This window comes from Schistocerca nitens, chromosome 9, assembly GCF_023898315.1.
Source record: "Schistocerca nitens isolate TAMUIC-IGC-003100 chromosome 9, iqSchNite1.1, whole genome shotgun sequence".
NCBI lineage: Eukaryota > Metazoa > Arthropoda > Insecta > Orthoptera > Acrididae > Schistocerca > Schistocerca nitens.
Genome location: NC_064622.1, coordinates 271,580,010 through 271,597,501, shown reverse-complemented (window position 1 = coordinate 271,597,501; position 17,492 = coordinate 271,580,010). Strand labels below are relative to the sequence as shown.

The following is a 17,492-nucleotide window of genomic DNA, read 5'->3' as shown; positions in this document are numbered from 1 at the left end:
TCATCTCCCAGTACCTACTGCAACCTACATCCTTCTGAATCTGCTTAGTGTATTGATCTCTTGGTCTCCCTCTACGATTTTTACCCTCCACGCTGCCCTCCAACGCTAAATTTGTGATCCCTTGATGCCTCAAACATGTCCTACCAACCGATCTCTTCTTCTAGTCAAGTTGTGCCACAAACTTCTCTTCTCCCCAATCCTATTCAATACCTCCTCATTAGTTACGTGATCTACCCACCTTATCTTCAGCATTCTTCTGTAGCACCACATTTCGAAAGCTTCTATTCTCTTCTTGTCCAAACTGGTTATCGTCCATGTTTCACTTCCATACATGGCTACACTCCATACAAATACTTTCAGAAACGACTTCCTGACACTTAAATCTATACTCGATGTTAACAAATTTCTCTTCTTCAGAAACGATTTCCTTGCCATTGCCAGTCTACATTTTATATCCTCTCTACTTCGACCATCATCAGTTACTTTACTCCCCAAAATAGCAAAACTCCTTTACTACTTTAAGCGTATCATTTCCTAATCTAATCCCCTCAGCATCACCCGACTTAATTCGACTACATTCCATTATCCTCGTTTTGCTTTTGTTGATGTTCATCTTATATCCTCCTTTCAAGACACTGTCCATTCCGTTCAACTGCTCTTCCAAGTCCTTTGCTGTCTCTGACAGAATTACAATGTCATCGGCGAACCTCAAAGTTTTTACTTCTTCTCCATGAATTTTAATACTTACTCCGAATTTTTCTTTTGTTTCCTTTACTGCTTGCTCAATATACAGATTGAATAACATCGGGGAGAGTCGACAACCCTGTCTCACTCCTTTCCCAACCACTGCTTCCCTTTCACGCCCCTCGACTCTTATAACTGCCATCTGGTTTCTGTACAAATTGTAAATAGCCTTTCGCTCCCTGTATTTTACCCCTGCCACCTTCAGAATTTGAAAGAGAGTATTCCAGTTAACGTTGTCAAAAGCTTTCTCTAAGTCTACAAATGCTAGAAACGTAGGTTTGCCTTTTCTTAATCTTTCTTCTAAGATAAGTCGTAAGGTTAGTATTGCCTCACGTGTTCCAACATTTCTACGGAATCCAAACTGATCTTCCCCGAGGTCCGCTTCTACCAGTTTTTCCATTCGTCTGTAAAGAATTCGCGTTAGTGTTTTGCAGCTGTGACTTATTAAACTGATAGTTCGGTAATTTTCACATCTGTCAACACCTGCTTTCTTTGGGATTGGAATTATTATATTCTTCTTGAAGTCTGTGGGTATTTCGCCTGTCTCATACATCTTGCTCACCAGATAGTAGAGTTTTGTCATGACTGGCTCTCCCAAGGCCATCAGTAGTTCTAATGGAATGTTGTCTACTCCCGGGGTCTTGTTTCGACTCAGGTCTTTCAGTGCTCTGTCAAACTCTTCACGCAGTATCTTACCTCCCATTTCATCTTCATCTACATCCTCTTCCATTTCCATGATATTGTCCTCAAGTACATCGCCCTTGTATAAACCCTCTATATACTCCTTCCACCTTTCTGCCTTCCCTTCTTTGCTTAGAACTGGGTTGCCATCTGAGCTCTTGATATTCATACAAGTGGTTCTCTTCTCTCCAAAGGTCTCTTTAATTTTCCTGTAGACAGTATCTATCTTACCCCTAGTGAGACAAGCCTCTACATCCTTACATTTGTCCTCTAGCCATCCCTGCTTAGCCATTTTGCACTTCCTGTCGATCTCATTTTTGAGACGTTTGTATTCCTTTTTGCCTGCTTCATTTACTGCATTTTTATATTTTCTCCTTTCATCAATTAAATTCAGGTTAGCCGTCCAGATCACCTGATCGTAATCCGAACTTTACGCTGTGGGATTATTTGAAAGATGGTGTGTTCAGTGTTCCAATTACAAATGTAGCTGGATTGAAGGCACGCATTGTACAACGCATTCTCAACGTGGCCCCCGAGACACTACGATCTGTTGCGCAACCTGCTGTTTCTCGATTTCAACTTGTGACATGTCTCACGCTAGTTTCACGATAGTTAGAAACAGCTGTCATTTTGCTTTTTATGCAGTTTTTGACCTCAGGACTACTAAAATCCGATTTTTCCCATCCGATGTGGTACGACCTTGCCGTGGTGGATGAGCTTACGTAACTAACAGTGCTACAACTTTTGACTGCTGAACTTGTACAGCCATGCACATTGAACTGTACGGATGGTGTAATGTGGGACTCAAGTCACAGGAGTTGCACTGCAGTTCATCTCTCATTTGTAGCTCACCCATAATTAAGACGCTGACGGCGCCATCTCTTGACAAAATCATCGTTAATTTTTAATTTTTTCCCATCCTCAGTAATATGGTGTTCAAATTTGGCGTCAGTCTGAGCAGTGGTTCTATTTCTACGGCGTTTTGAAATCTGAACTTTAATTATGGACACCCTGTAGTATCGGAGCAGCAGTTTTCGTATTATTGTGAAGTGTAGAGGTTTGGGTGCACAGTGTCTCAGAAGAGGACTTGCAGGTTACGATAGTGCTTTCTTTACAAAGACTTCAGCGTTGGTTGCAAAATTATTTGTTCTTTAATTAATTATATTTAATACACTTAACTTAGAGGTTTCTTTTCCAATAATTATAAGTAATCGGATGTCTTGATGTCAATAACTAGAACGAATCGATTGATATACTTCAGTTTCCGATCCGACACTGAAAAACCATGAAAAACGACAAGCCTAAAGAAAATGCTTGAAAAATAACATGTAAATCGGCAACAAGTAACTCTTAAATTGGTAAAATAATAGCGATTATTGAAAAAAATAAGCGAAGTTGGCCAGAAAATGAAACAGTTTTTCCCGGTTCCTAGTTAAACTTGTTTACTCACCAATATAGTGCAAGCAAAGCTAGTAGTTGGCGTTACTTCTTCTAGACAGAGTTGGCAGTCACCACAGTCTTCATCAAAATATGTATTTGCACCATCGCTTAACCCATGTCCCGAATCTTCTCTGAAAACACGGATGTTATCTTATTCTCAATCACTTTCAGGCTATCAGTATCCTACTCAAAGGAAACTCAATAATGGCCTGCAAAAGGGCACAATTGCCGCTCCTCTCCTGTTCAGCCATTATACACTCCTGAAAATGGAAAAAAGAACACATTGACACCGGTGTGTCAGACCCACCATACTTGCTCCGGACACTGCGAGAGGGCTGTACAAGCAATGATCACACGCACGGCACAGCGGACACACCAGGAACCGCGGTGTTGGCCGTCGAATGGCGCTAGCTGCGCAGCATTTGTGCACCGCCGCCGTCAGTGTCAGCCAGTTTGCCGTGGCATACGGAGCTCCATCGCAGTCTTTAACACTGGTAGCATGCCGCGACAGCGTGGACGTGAACCGTATGTGCAGTTGACGGACTTTGAGCGAGGGCGTATAGTGGGCATGCGGGAGGCCGGGTGGACGTACCGCCGAATTGCTCAACACGTGGGGCGTGACGTCTCCACAGTACATCGATGTTGTCGCCAGTGGTCGGCGGAAGGTGCACGTGCCCGTCGACCTGGGACCGGACCGCAGCGACGCACGGATGCACGCCAAGACCGTAGGATCCTACGCAGTGCCGTACGGGACCGCACCGCCACTTCCCAGCAAATTAGGGACACTGTTGCTCCTGGGGTATCGGCGAGGACCATTCGCAACCGTCTCCATGAAGCTGGGCTACGGTCCCGCACACCGTTAGGCCGTCTTCCGCTTACGCCCCAACATCGTGCAGCCCGCCTCCAGTGGTGTCGCGACAGGCGTGAATGGAGGGACGAATGGAGACGTGTCGTCTTCAGCGATGAGAGTCGCTTCTGCCTTGGTGCCAATGATGGTCGTATGCGTGTTTGGCGCCGTGCAGGTGAGCGCCACAATCAGGACTGCATACGACCGAGGCACACAGGGCCAACACCCGGCATCATGGTGTGGGGAGCGATCTCCTACACTGGCCGTACGACACTGGTGATCGTCGAGGGGACACTGAATAGAGCACGGTACATCCAAACCGTCATCGAACCCATCGTTCTACCATTCCTAGACCGGCAAGGGAACTTGCTGTTCCAACAGGACAATGCACGTCCGCATGTATCCCGTGCCACCCAACGTGCTCTAGAAGGTGTAAGTCAACTACCCTGGCCAGCAAGATCTCCGGATCTGTCCCCCATTGAGCATGTTTGGGACTGGATGAAGCGTCGTCTCACGCGGTCTGCACGTCCAGCACGAACGCTGGTCCAACTGAGGCGCCAGGTGGAAATGGCATGGCAAGCCGTTCCACAGGACTACATCCAGCATCTCTACGATCGTCTCCATGGGAGAATAGCAGCCTGCATTGCTGCGAAAGGTGGATATACACTGTACTAGTGCCGACATTGTGCATGCTCTGTTGCCTGTGTCTATGTGCCTGTGGTTCTGTCAGTGTGATCATGTGATGTATCTGACCCCAGGAATGTGTCAATAAAGTTTCCCCTTCCTGGGACAATGAATTCACGGTGTTCTTATTTCAATTTCCAGGAGTGTATTTCTGACCTTTCAAAAACATCTTGAAGCAAATTCTGCTGTGTAGACGGTATGGCTCTGGCTTGTCAATCAAAGAGCTTGGTCAGTCAGAGGGAACACTAACAGAGGACTTAGTGGGTCTTAACTCATATTTCAGAAAATGGGAACTTCGGGGAAGCCCAGTACCAGCAAGAGCGAGGTTTGTGCTGTTCACCCAGGCAACAAACAAGCTAACACAGAGCTCAAGGCGCAATTTGATGGCTATATTCTCCGTCACTACAAGTACCACAAGTATCTTAGCATTACATTTGATCGCTGTCCGTTTTGTAAGAAAAATCCATAAAATACAACAATTAAGATAAAAACTCTCAACAACATCATTCAGAGGCTGTGTGGCACAACCTGTGGTGGCTTCAATGGAGACTCCTGCATCGGTCTCCTCAGCCTCACAGTATTGTGCTTCAGTGTGGTGTAATAGCCGTCATGCCAGCCTCATTGATGTAGTGCTCAGCAACATGATGTGCATGATTACTGATACAATCAGACCAACTCATGTTGCCGGCTTCCCCCGCTGCCTATCACAGATTCGCACAACTCAGACTCTCCTTAGAAACTACCACAATATACAAAAAAGTAAGGAATTATCCATTCATCACGACATACCCGTCTTACAAAGAAATAGGTTTCGTTGGAGACACGCGCCTCTACTTTACGCTGGACAGCTAGCTACAGTAACACCAAAGTGTGTCGACTGCCGACACATCAGAAATTACCAAGCACGTGTATGATTCAATACTGTGGATGTCGAACTTGACACGAAATTGTGGATCAAATGAAACTGAATCCGCACTGGATGCGGTCGGTGCTGGCTCACTCTATAAATTGGGCATTGTGGAACCTCCGAGCTGAGAATTTGGCACACTGAAACAATTTGTCAGACATACAAGAGAGGAGTGAGATCTACGAAGCTGTAAGGGCATGTGGAATGATTTTATGAATGCCAGTGCCAGAGCGGTGGAATGCATTAGAAAGCTAGATGTTAATATTTAGTCGATTCATTTTTGTTTTATGCAGTGACATTCACCACATATTACGAAAGCAGTGTGTGTGTGTGTGTGTGTGTGTGTGTGTGTGTGTGTGTGCCATACGAATAATGATGATCAGTATTCTGTTCAATGAACTATACTAGGAGAGTAAGACAGTACAGTTAAAATATGGGCAGACAGCGGAACGATGGCTGTGGGACTATGGAGCCAGTTTGGCGATCACATGATCTGTGCAATGTTTGGTTACAAACTGTCACTATGAATGAGAGCAACATTCAGATTCTTGAATTATCTCTCCTTTCCGTTCTTCTAGATTGCCTAAGATTTTCCGTTGCGTTCGCTGTTTCTTAAATTACTTAGCGCTCGGAAAGACAGTATACCTGAAAATACGACGTCGATCCGATGACGACATATGCCACCGGGGATAGTAGAATTACTGATAACCGTTTTAATGTCGTCCGCTCACAATAGGCTGATGGCATAGCCACCAGAGCGCCACCTGCGTCTTCAATAAGGAATGCTCATAACCAGAAGGCTCAGTCTGGTGCAGGCGTCTGAAGCGAGCAGCCGAGCACGGCACGGAGATGCACTCGTGCTCCCTACAGCCGACTGAATGAGCTTGAAAGGGTTCACACTGTGACCTTCTGAATGGCGGATTGGTCCTTTCGGAGAATTTGCACACAAGTCGGACGTGCTGCGTCCGTTGGCAACGATGCTAGTGTCAGTGGTACGTGAACATTCTCACACTCGTAAACGAGGTTCTGGACGTCCACGCGGCACAGACGCCCGCCAGGAATGCTATGGAGTATATTGTAAGTGGGGGATATCATAGCACAGATAAGAGGACATTTGAGCCCAGACTTGTCAACCGAACTGTTTCGAACCGTGTATTAGAAGCGGGCACGCACAACTCTAGCCCATCTGCCACTCAAGCCACAGCATCAACATGCAGTGCTCCACTGGTGCTGACTATTACACTACTGGCCATTAAAATTGCTACAACAAAAAGAAATGCAGATGATAAACGGGTATTCATTGGACAAACATATTATACTAGAACTGACATGTGATCACATTTTCACGCAATTTGGGTGCATAGATCCTGAGAAATCAGTACCCAGAACAACCACCTCTGGCCGTAATAACGGCCTTGATACGCCTGGGCATTGAGACAAACAGAGCTTGGATGGCGTGTACAGGTACAGCTGCCCATGCAGCTTCAACACGATACCACAGTTCATCAAGAGTAGTGACTGGCGTATTGTGACGAGCCAGTTGCTCGGCCACCATTGACCAGACGTTTTCAATTGGTGGGAGATCTGGAGAATGTGCTGCAGTTGAACGTTTTCTGTATCCAGAAAAGCCCGTACATGACCTGCAACATGCGGTCGTGCATTATCCTGCTGAAATGTAGGTTTTCGCAGGCATAGAACGAAGTGTAGAGCCACGGGTCTTAACACATCTGAAATGTAACGTCCACTTGTTCAAAGTGCCCTCAATGCGAACAAGAGGTGACCGAGACTTGTAACCAATGGTACCCCACACCATTACGCCTGGTGATACGCCAGTATGGCGATGACGAATACACGCTTCCAATGTGCGTTCACCGTAATGTCGCCAAACACTGATGCGACCATCACGATGCTGTAAACAGAACCTGGATTCATCTTAAAATATGACGTTTTGGCATTCGTGCACCCAGGTTCGTCGTTGAGTATACCATCGCAGGCGCTCCTGTCTGTGATGCAGTGTCAAGGGCAACCGCAGCCATGGTCTCCGAGCTGATAGTCCATGCTGCTGCAAACGTCGTCGAACTGTTCGTGCAGATGGTCATCTCAACTGCTAGTGATACGAGGCCGTTGGAATCCAGCACGGCGTTCCGTATTACCCTCCTGAACCCACCGATTCCATATTCTGCTAACAGTCATTGGATCTCGACCAACGCAAATAGCAATGTCGCGATACGATAAACCGCAATCGCGATAGGCTACAATCCGATCTTTATCAATGTCGGAAACGTGATGGTACGCATTTCTCCCCCTTACACGAGGAATCACAACAACGTTTCACTAGGCGACGCCGGTCAACTGCTGTTTGTGTATGAGAAATCGTTTGGAAACTTTCCTCACGTCAGCACGTTGTAGGCGTCGCCACCGGCGCCAATCTTGTGTGAATGCTCTGAAAACCTAATGATTTGCATATCACAGCATCTTCTTCCTGTCGGTTAAATTTCGCGTCTGTAGCACGTCATCTTCGTGGTGTAGCAATTTTAATGGCCAGTAGTGTAGCACTCTGTACGTGCAGAACGTTGTTAGACTCGTTCTTTTGTTTATTTTGCCATTCTTGCAACAGGAAGGTAACGTGTTGTTCCAACAGAAATGTTCGCCCACACACTGCCCGTGAAACTCAATGTGCTCTGCAAGACGTCCGCCAACTTCCCTGGCCAGCAGTGTCTCCGCACTTGGTTTCAATGAAACACGTGTGAGATATGGTGAGACGAGAAGCGACACATGAGACATGTCAACCAACAAGTCTTGCATAACTACGTGATTAGGTCGGACACGTGTGGCATAACGTATCAGAAGACAGTATCCGTCATCTGTACGATTGACTAAATGCCAGAATTAGCACCTGCATTGCCACCTGTGGAGGTTAGACCGCATACAATATGGGTTTTTCAGCATGGGTCTTTACCTGGTACCTCAGAACCGCTTGTGCTATTGATCTGTAAATGTAATCATTTCATGTACTCCATACACACTGCTGTAGCAATAAATCTCAATAAATCTTGAGTGAATTGGAAACCTCTAAAAGGTTGTGCTAATTTTTTTCCGTCAGTTTATGGCTCTGAGCACTATGGGACTTAACATCTATGGTCATCAGTCCCCTAGAACTTAGAACTATTTAAACCGAACTAACCTAAGGACATCACACAACACCCAGTCATCACGAGGCAGAGAAAATCCCTGACCCCGCCGGGAATCGAACCCGGGAACCCGGGCGTAGGAAGCGAGAACGCTACCGCACGACCACGAGCTGCGGACCGTCAGTTTATGTTGTTTACCATGCAAGAGGTACAAAACAAGCACCGTTAGAGGCCACCAACACACAGAGACAGCCACTCGCATGGCGTGTCTCAGGTCCATTCGCAGCCAATATCGAAAGCTGCCAACCGTAGACTATGATTCTTCTGCTTTGCATCGGCGGACACGGAAATTCTTCAACCAAGAGCCACCAAAACACCACATGCTGCGGACACTCAGACGGTTCGGGACCAGCAGTTAGACAGTTTAGTTCAGTGAGTCTAGGTCACTGGTTGCATCTCACTCAGTACAGTACCCTGTTGACTAAATATTACATTCAGTCATATTGACAAAGTCGTAGACTACCAAAATACAGCAGAGTTATTAGATTTCATTGTCTTAGGCTTAGGACATACATCCAGTTGTACCAAAGTTAACAACCATTTTTTAATAAACTCATAACAAATGTTATTTGTTATTTCTTATAGTGTTGCCACGTTTCTGTTATAGTGCCGCACTACGAAACATGTCTACGGAGTTATCACTTACAGATGAACGATACGACCAGCAACCTGGGTTATTAAAATATTTTTCTTCAGTTTCCGTCACAGGGGCGATAATATTCATTTCTTTGTCTTGACTATTTTCTGATAATTGTATCTATTTTCAGACCATAGCCTACAAAAGATTTTAAGGTGTAAACAAGGCAAAATTACAAATTATCTCCGTGAGTGTACATACAAGTCGAACGTTACATAAAGTATTACAAACCCTTATTTCTTTTACATATGTGCAATATAGGTTTTTACATACTTTAGAGGTAGGTGTAATTATACAGCTCCCACCAATGTGTATGTGAGTAATCAAACATGCATTACTCCTCACCATTAACCATTAGATACAACATGATAAACCTCCGACGAGCATAGAATATGAATTCTTTCCAGTCGAATGCATCAAACTGAAGTGTAACTAGGATAGCACAGCGCTTCAGTTTGCTGCATTCTATTGGAAATAATTACTAGCGTCTAAGGTACGTAAAAACAGGTACTGAATAGATGTAATACAAAATGTCCGTAATACTGTATGTTCCGTTCGTCTTGTACGTACTCTCATGGACGTAAATTGTAATCTTTTGTTTGTTAACACCATAAAATCCTTTGTAGATCATGGTTTTGAAATGGACGCCATTTTCCAAAACTAGTCACCACAAAGAAATGACTATTATCGGAACTGTGACGGATACTGAAGGAAAATTAAGATTTTAAACAAGTGTTTATTTGTAAGAACGCAAATCAGGAATCCATAAGGTCTCATAGCGGGAAAACATTTTTCTGCTACCAAGGATGCTTGGGTTGAATTAATAGTAGCATTCACTCACTACATTCATAGTAAAATATGCAGCGTTGGCCTAAGTCTTTGTACAATTGTCAATACTTACTTTACAAAAACTATAGAACATACAAATGTGTGGTTAGTGACAAATGAAAGAACAAATCAAGCTTGTTTGCGTATCTTTGTTGCAGATAGAAACAGAGAAGACAGCATTACAATCGCTGTTGTTGTAAAATGGCGCCACGCAAGGAGACGGGGCAGTGTGTTGTATGGTATCACGAGACAAAAACTCGAATTAATGTACAGCGACATTTTCGAAGACAATATGGAAGAGAAGCACCTGGTACAATGAGTATTGTTGTGTGATATATGAAGTTTAAACAGAGCGGTAGCATGTTGGATCTTTCGTGAGCAGGGCAGCCTTCAGTCAGCGAACAATAATGTCGGATCTGTGCAACTGGTGTTCTTACAAGCACTCCCAAATCTACACGACTCGCATCTCGTGAATTGCGGATTCCTATGACACAGTGCGATAAATTCTACACAACAGATTGCACCTGCATGTATGTAAGTCCAGGTAAGACACACGTAATAACCCGAAGACAGAACTTGTCGGGCAGCTTTTCTGACTGAGATATTAGCACGAATTGACACCAGCAATGAATGCCTTCAACGAATTAGTTTTTCAGATGAGGCTGTTTTCCACATATCAGGAAAACCTAACCACAGTTCGAGGCTATGAGGTTCGGAAGATCCACATGTTGCCTCAGACCAAGTTAGGAATTCCCCTGAAATGAACGTGCTGTGCGGTTTAATGCAGAGCACAGTCCCTGGCTCTTCCTTTTTGTCAAAAAACCGCAACTAAGAGACTTGTAGCCTGATGTGATTTTCCGTCAATATGGTTGATATGGTACACCATCGCACTGAGGATCGCATATTATAAATTTTATTAGTTAAAAATATCCTGACAGGTGTACTGGGCATGATGGTCCCTCTGTCTGGCCAACAAGATTACCAGACATGACACCTTTAGATACCTTTTTGTGGAGCTTCGTAAAGGACAAGTACATTAAGAAGAAGCATAACAGAGGCTGTTGCTGGCGCTACAGAAGGAAAGTTGGCAAACTTATGGCGTGAAATAGAATATCGATTAGACAGTCTTCGAGAAACAATCGACGCATATGTTGAAGTTTACTGACATCCTAACGAAAACTTGGAGATTTTCTTTCATTTCTCAGAAACCAAACTTTGGAAGTCTACAGCTTTTGGAAAATAAATGGTGACAATTGTACAAGGACCTTAGGCCTACCCTGTACACCTATGTTTCGTCTTCCGTCGATAAACCGGAAAAACTGTTTTCAGTTACTGCAATCACATCACTTCACTTATGTCATTCTCTCTCAAGTCGGATATTAAATACCAAGTGCGCACACACTTTCCCGACACTCCAAACTTTCCGCATGACCATTGTTTAGTAGGCTTACAACTATCTCACGATTTGCCTCTCATCTCTAAGAGAAATCATCACGAGCAGTAAGTAACGATTCGTATCAGTGGTCGCAATTGATGGTCTCACTTTACGCCAGTTGTCTTTAATATTAGTTTCATCTTCCCCAAGCCTTATCTACCTGTGCTCGCTATTCCACTCATAGTACTGTCTTCTGGCAATGTCGCCCAGTTTACAACCCTCTTACATCAAACTCAACAGCGACACGTAACTCCATCACTCAATTTCAAAGAAAGAAACAAAAAACCAAACATAAAAATAGCTTGGGCTTCGACGGCCATTGTCACTTCCGATTAAGGTTTTCCGGATATGTGAGTGAATCGTCATTCTATGAAGTTGATGTGCGATTCCGTATTTGTTGCATGTGTCCTACCAGCATGTTGTCTAGGACATTACCCTGGCAATAACTTATCAACACCTCAGGGTGAAGATACAATCGTTAATCGGAAAAAATTAGCTCTTCAAACAATGGAATACGGGACGAGTCAGCTTGAGACAAAAATCCATTATCAATTAATTGTTACCGAAACTAAGCTGATCGCAACACCTAACAGTAAACTCTTTGACCATAATCTAAATTTATGTCAAGTGAATTCCATTTTTTTCTCACACATAAGAAGTTTTTGTAGCAATAGCTCAACATTTCTTACTGCTTGCAAATTCAACATGTACCATATGATCCTTCTGATATTGTACGAGTAATTTACGATTCCTGTTAGAAATTCGTATTTCCATTGTTGAAACCAGTTTCATTCCTCAGTCCATAATCTGCTACGATGAATTTAGAGACTAAAGACTTTTATTAAATTTATTAAATTGTAGGTTTCCTTCAGGACATACTCATTTGGTTATTTCCAGAACTGTATTATTAATAACAGAACCTGTTGTGCATCATTAAAATTCAATTAAACGACTGTTTCGAAAAGTAACTTTTATTCAAATGATGCTAGAGGACAAGCGATCATGTGTTTTAATCTTACAACTGTAACCAAAACGTCCTATATGAATTAATATCACTAAAGCATGAATCATAACATTAAATTCTCCATAACTTCGGAAACATTACAAACCCGAAAATCTAAGACAACGGTTGGAATATGCACGAAAATTGCTCAAAAATGTCGTTCCTTTATGAATTATTCATTTACCACACAACAATTTTCAGTTGCTTCTGTGAAGACTAGATCACGTGAATGCGCTTCGGACCTTTCAACCCCGGTAAAGGTGGACATTCCCAGTCTCACCGTGCCAGCTATCAAAAACAAACTCGACATGGTTTGTCAATCCAAGGTAAAACCGACTAGCCACGGGAAACCGAGTAAGAGAAAGAAAAAAATGCTACGAAGACTTACTTCCCGAACGTGGAATGAAACTGCTGAAACGTACAGCATTCCCCACACTTACACGGTCACATATCTGCAGACATATGTTCCCACTAGTAGTACTAAGCATAATTGTGATAGAGGTGACTGCAATACTTTGACTTTACGTTGTGTAAATTTAGATATTGCTATTATACTTCTTAAACTGCACATATGATGTAAGCTGTCCTCAAATTATCGAACTAATCAAATTTCTTGGACTTCATGTTAACACGATGTACTAAGTACTTCACTTATTATCAGCATTGTTATCTTGAAATATTTTATATCTTCTATTGTTATTAAAGTATTCATTCGTGTGACCATATTACCCATAGTTGCTCTGTAATTATTGAAGGTATTTTAAATCCATCTTGACAACTACAACAAAATGCGTATTTTTGTATCCAGACACTTCTTCGACCTGGAATCTCATTGACTTGAGTAGAACAGTTCCTCTTCGGACTGACCCACGAAGACCTGCGAAGACGTGTCTGGAGAGGTCCTGGACAGTAGTGGGATACCAACCACACTTTCGCCGCTATACGGACCACCAACTAGGAATGATGGTCTGGTGCACTAATTTTTGTCATCCGTGGCACCATTAGAGCAAAGCGGTAGATCGACGGTACTCTACACACCATTTTGTTGCTTGTTGTGGAAAGCAAGCCATCCTGGGCTAGCATTTCAGCAAGATAATACCCGTCCGCACACGGTGAGAGTTTCTCCTGCTTATCTTTGTGCCTGCAAACCCTGCCATAGCCAGCAACGTCGTCGAATGAATCTCTTCCCAATTGTGAACATTTGGCGCATTATGGGCAGGTCCCTCCAACCATGTTCGGATATTGTTGATCTAACGCGCCAGTAGGACAGAATTTGTCACGATATCCCCCAGGAGAACATCCAACAACTCTAGCAATCTATTCAAGCCGAAAAAGTGCTTGCATAGCGGCCAGAGGTCGAAAAACACATTATTGACCTGTTCAGTTTGTGAAGTTTTTTTCCCTTAAAAAGATCTAAAATATTTTTGAAAGTCTAGACATTTGTATGTCTGCACATCATATCTACCATTTTTCAGTCCATTCGGGTAATTCTTCATTGTGCATCTTTTTTGTGTAATATCCTACACAAAAGAATTTATCTTAACAGGAATGCATCATAATACACCTGAAATTTGTAAACGTTGACCACAAAGGAGAGCACATTAAAGAGACGAATTTCAGAAATCGATTAATACTAAAAAAACTTGTATGTGTTCTTCAAAACTGTTCAGTTTTCATACAACTGGACAAAATAGCATTGCAGAGAAAAACACTTTATTATTGGTATATGTGCATTATTTTGATTGAACACTTTACGAGAGGAAATACTATTCAAATAGATATTATATAAGTACAGCGTGATTATCAATATGTAACTCCGTAAGATAGTGACAGCTCCGTGGCCGCTTCAACGAACTTAAACTATACATGGGAAAACGATCTGAAGGTATTTTGAAACTGAACGTGTATGAGTGGATGAAAATTCTTTTAACCCAAAATACTGAAGAGTCTGACACAACATACCAAGAAGACATGTTACAAATCGGATATGATGAGGAAATCAAACACGTATTAGATAGTGGTGGGTATAAAACCGGATCACAACATAAAAAATGCCTGTCTTATATCAAAATATGTGGGAAACGATATTCAGTTTATTGATACCTATCCCTACCTCACACATATCTTCTGAAATCAGGATTTAGTGCTTTCATATTACGACCAAAGAAATAAACCAAATCTTTCCAAAACACGACACCTTTATTTGTTCCTTACAGAAATTGAGCCACATATCCAGTCTTTTGTTTCGTAGCTTCTGCCTCAGATATCTAATTAATAATCTAAGTAGCTAAATGCAATTTCATGAGAGTCCATGCTTCCATGTATGCAGAGTACAATCAAAAAGATGAATTTAACTACTGTAAGTTGTTTTTTGAAGATTTATTCTGGAAAATTTTGCGAAACTTCGCTGTAAATATCAAATAAGCAACTAAACAAAATATGGAAAATCCAGGATGGAATGTAACAATATTATGAAATGGAAATTTGCCACTCGCCATTTAGCGGAGATGCTGAGTCACAGACAGGCACAACAAAAAGACTGTCACAAATAAGCTTTCAGCCAGCAAGGCCTTCATCAAAAATATACGACACACACACACACACACACACACAAACTCAAATCGCTCACACATGACTGCAGTCTCTGGCAACTGAAGCGACACTGTGAGCAGCAGGACTAGGTAGGGGTAAGGAGGAGGTTGGTGCAGGGAAGGGGGGGGGGCGGATAGAAGGGTAGGGTTGGGGGACAGTGAAGTGCTCCTGGGGAACGTGTAGGGGCGGAGTGCAGAGAGCATAGGGCAGCTATGTGCAGTCGGGAGGCTAGACAGAGAGCAGGGGGGAGGTGGAAGGGATGGGGTAGTGGAAGAGGAGATAAGTAAAAAGACTGGGTGCGAAGGTGGAATGACGGCTCTGTAGTGTTGGAATGAGAAGAGGAAGGGGCTGGATTGGCAAAGACAATGACTAATGGACGTTGAGGCCAGGGAGGTTACGGGAACATAGGATATACTCCAAGGAAAGTTCCCACCTGCGCATTTCAGAAAACCTGATGTTAGTGGGAAGGATCAATATGGCACAGGCTGTAAAGCAGTCATTGAAATGAATGATGGCGTGTTGGGCAGCATGCTCAGGAACAGGGTGGTCCACTTGTTTCTTGACCACAGTTTGTCGGTAACCATTCATGTGCACAGACAGCTTGTTGGTTGTCATTCCCATATAGAATGCAGCACAGTGATTGCAGCTTAGCTTGTAGATCACATGACTTGTATCACAGGTAGCTCTGCCTTTGATGGGATGGGTGATGTTTGGACTGGAGTAGATGGTGGTGGGAGGACAGGTCTTCTTGCAACTAGGTCTATTACAGGGATATGAGCCATAAGGTAAGGGATTGGGAACCGGGTTATTTAGGGATGGAAGAGTATATCATGTAGGTTTGGTGGATGGCAGAATACCTCTGCATGTGGGGGGGGGGGGGGGAATTGGAAAGGATATTGGGCAGGACAGTTTTCATTTCAGGATACAACAAGAGGCAGTCGGAACCCTGGCAGAGAATGTAATTTGGTTGCTCCAGTTCTGGGTGGTTCTGAACTATGTGGGGAATGCTCGTCTGTGGCCAGACGGTAAGACTTTGGGAGGTGTAGAGAGGCTGGAAAGATAAGACATGGGAGATTTCATCTGTTTTTGTAAAAGATTGGGAGGGTAATTACTTCAGTTGCCAGAGACTGCATTCATGTGTGTGTCAGTTGCGTTTGTGTGTGTGTGTGTGTGTGTGTTCTATTTTTGATGAAGGGCTTGCTGGCTGAAAGCTTATTTGTGACAATCTTTTTGTTGTGCCTATCTGCGACGCAGCATCTCCATTATAAGTAATTATTATTGTATGACTTAACTTGTGCAGAAACTCGACGAGGCACGGAATCAACAAGTCGTTGGAAGTCCCCTGCAGAAACAATGAGCCATGCTCTCTCTACAGCTGTCCATAGTTGCGGATGTGTTGCCGGTGCAGAATTTGACTGACCTTTTCAACTATGCCCCAAAAATGTTAGATGAGATTCATGTCCGGTGATCTGCATGGCCAAATCATTCGTTCCAATTGCCCAGAAAGTTCTTCAAACCAACTGAGTACAATTGTGGCCCGGTGACATGACGCATTGTCATCCATAACAATTCCATCGCTGTTTGGGAACATGAAGTCCATGAATGGCTGCAAATGGTCTTGAAGTAGAAGAACATAACCATTTCCAGTCAACGTCCATGTTAGTTGGACCACAGTCCACACCACTACGGAGCAGCCAAAAGCTCGCACAGTGCCTTGTTGACAACTTGGGTCAATGGCTTCGTGGTATCTGTGCCACACTCGAAACCTACTATCATCTCTTAGCAACTGAAATTGGGACTCTTCTGACCAGGCCACAGTTTTCCAGTAGTCTAGGGTCCAACAGAGATGGTCATGGGCCCAGGAGAGGCGCTGCAGGCAATGTTGTGCCGTTTTAGCAAAGGCACTCGCGTCGATCGTCTGTTCCAGTAGCGTATTAACGCCAATTATGCCGTACAGTCCTAACGGATACGTTCGTCGAACTTCTTACATTAATTTATGCGGTTATTTCATGCAGTGTTACTTGTCTGTTAGCACTGGCAACTCTACTCATACGCAGCCGATCTCGGTCGTTAAATGAAAACCGGCGGCCACTGTGGTGTCCGTGGTGAAAGGTAATGCCTGAAATTTTCCATTCTTGGCAGACGCTTGACACTGTGAACCACGGAATATTGAATTCCTTACGATTTACGAAATGAAATTTCCCAAGCGTCTGGCTCCAACTACCATTCCGCGTTCAGAGTCTGTTGATTCCCATCGAACGGTCATAATGACTTCTGAAACATTTTCACATGAATCACCTGAGTGCAGATGACATCTCTGCCAATGCATTGCCTTTTTATACCTTGTGTACGCGATACTATCGCCACCTACATATGTGTATAGTGCTGTACCATGTGTTTTGTCACCTCTGCGTGAATCACCATTACTGTGAAATCAGTGCAGACTTGAAAATGTTACTTCCAACTGTTACACTAAAGCGAGATTCTAGGTATAAAAATATTT

General features: G+C 43.4%; 1 protein-coding gene across 1 annotated transcript in view; it reads right to left on the bottom strand.

The window, feature by feature from the left end:
* LOC126204177 (uncharacterized) overlaps nucleotides 1-17,492 on the bottom strand; it is a 388,056-nt gene that overhangs the window by 31,613 nt on the left and 338,951 nt on the right. The window contains exon 9 of the mRNA XM_049938582.1: nucleotides 2,876-2,996. Within this exon, the coding sequence (XP_049794539.1) occupies nucleotides 2,876-2,996 (121 nt within the window). The remainder of the gene's footprint in view (nucleotides 1-2,875; nucleotides 2,997-17,492) is intronic.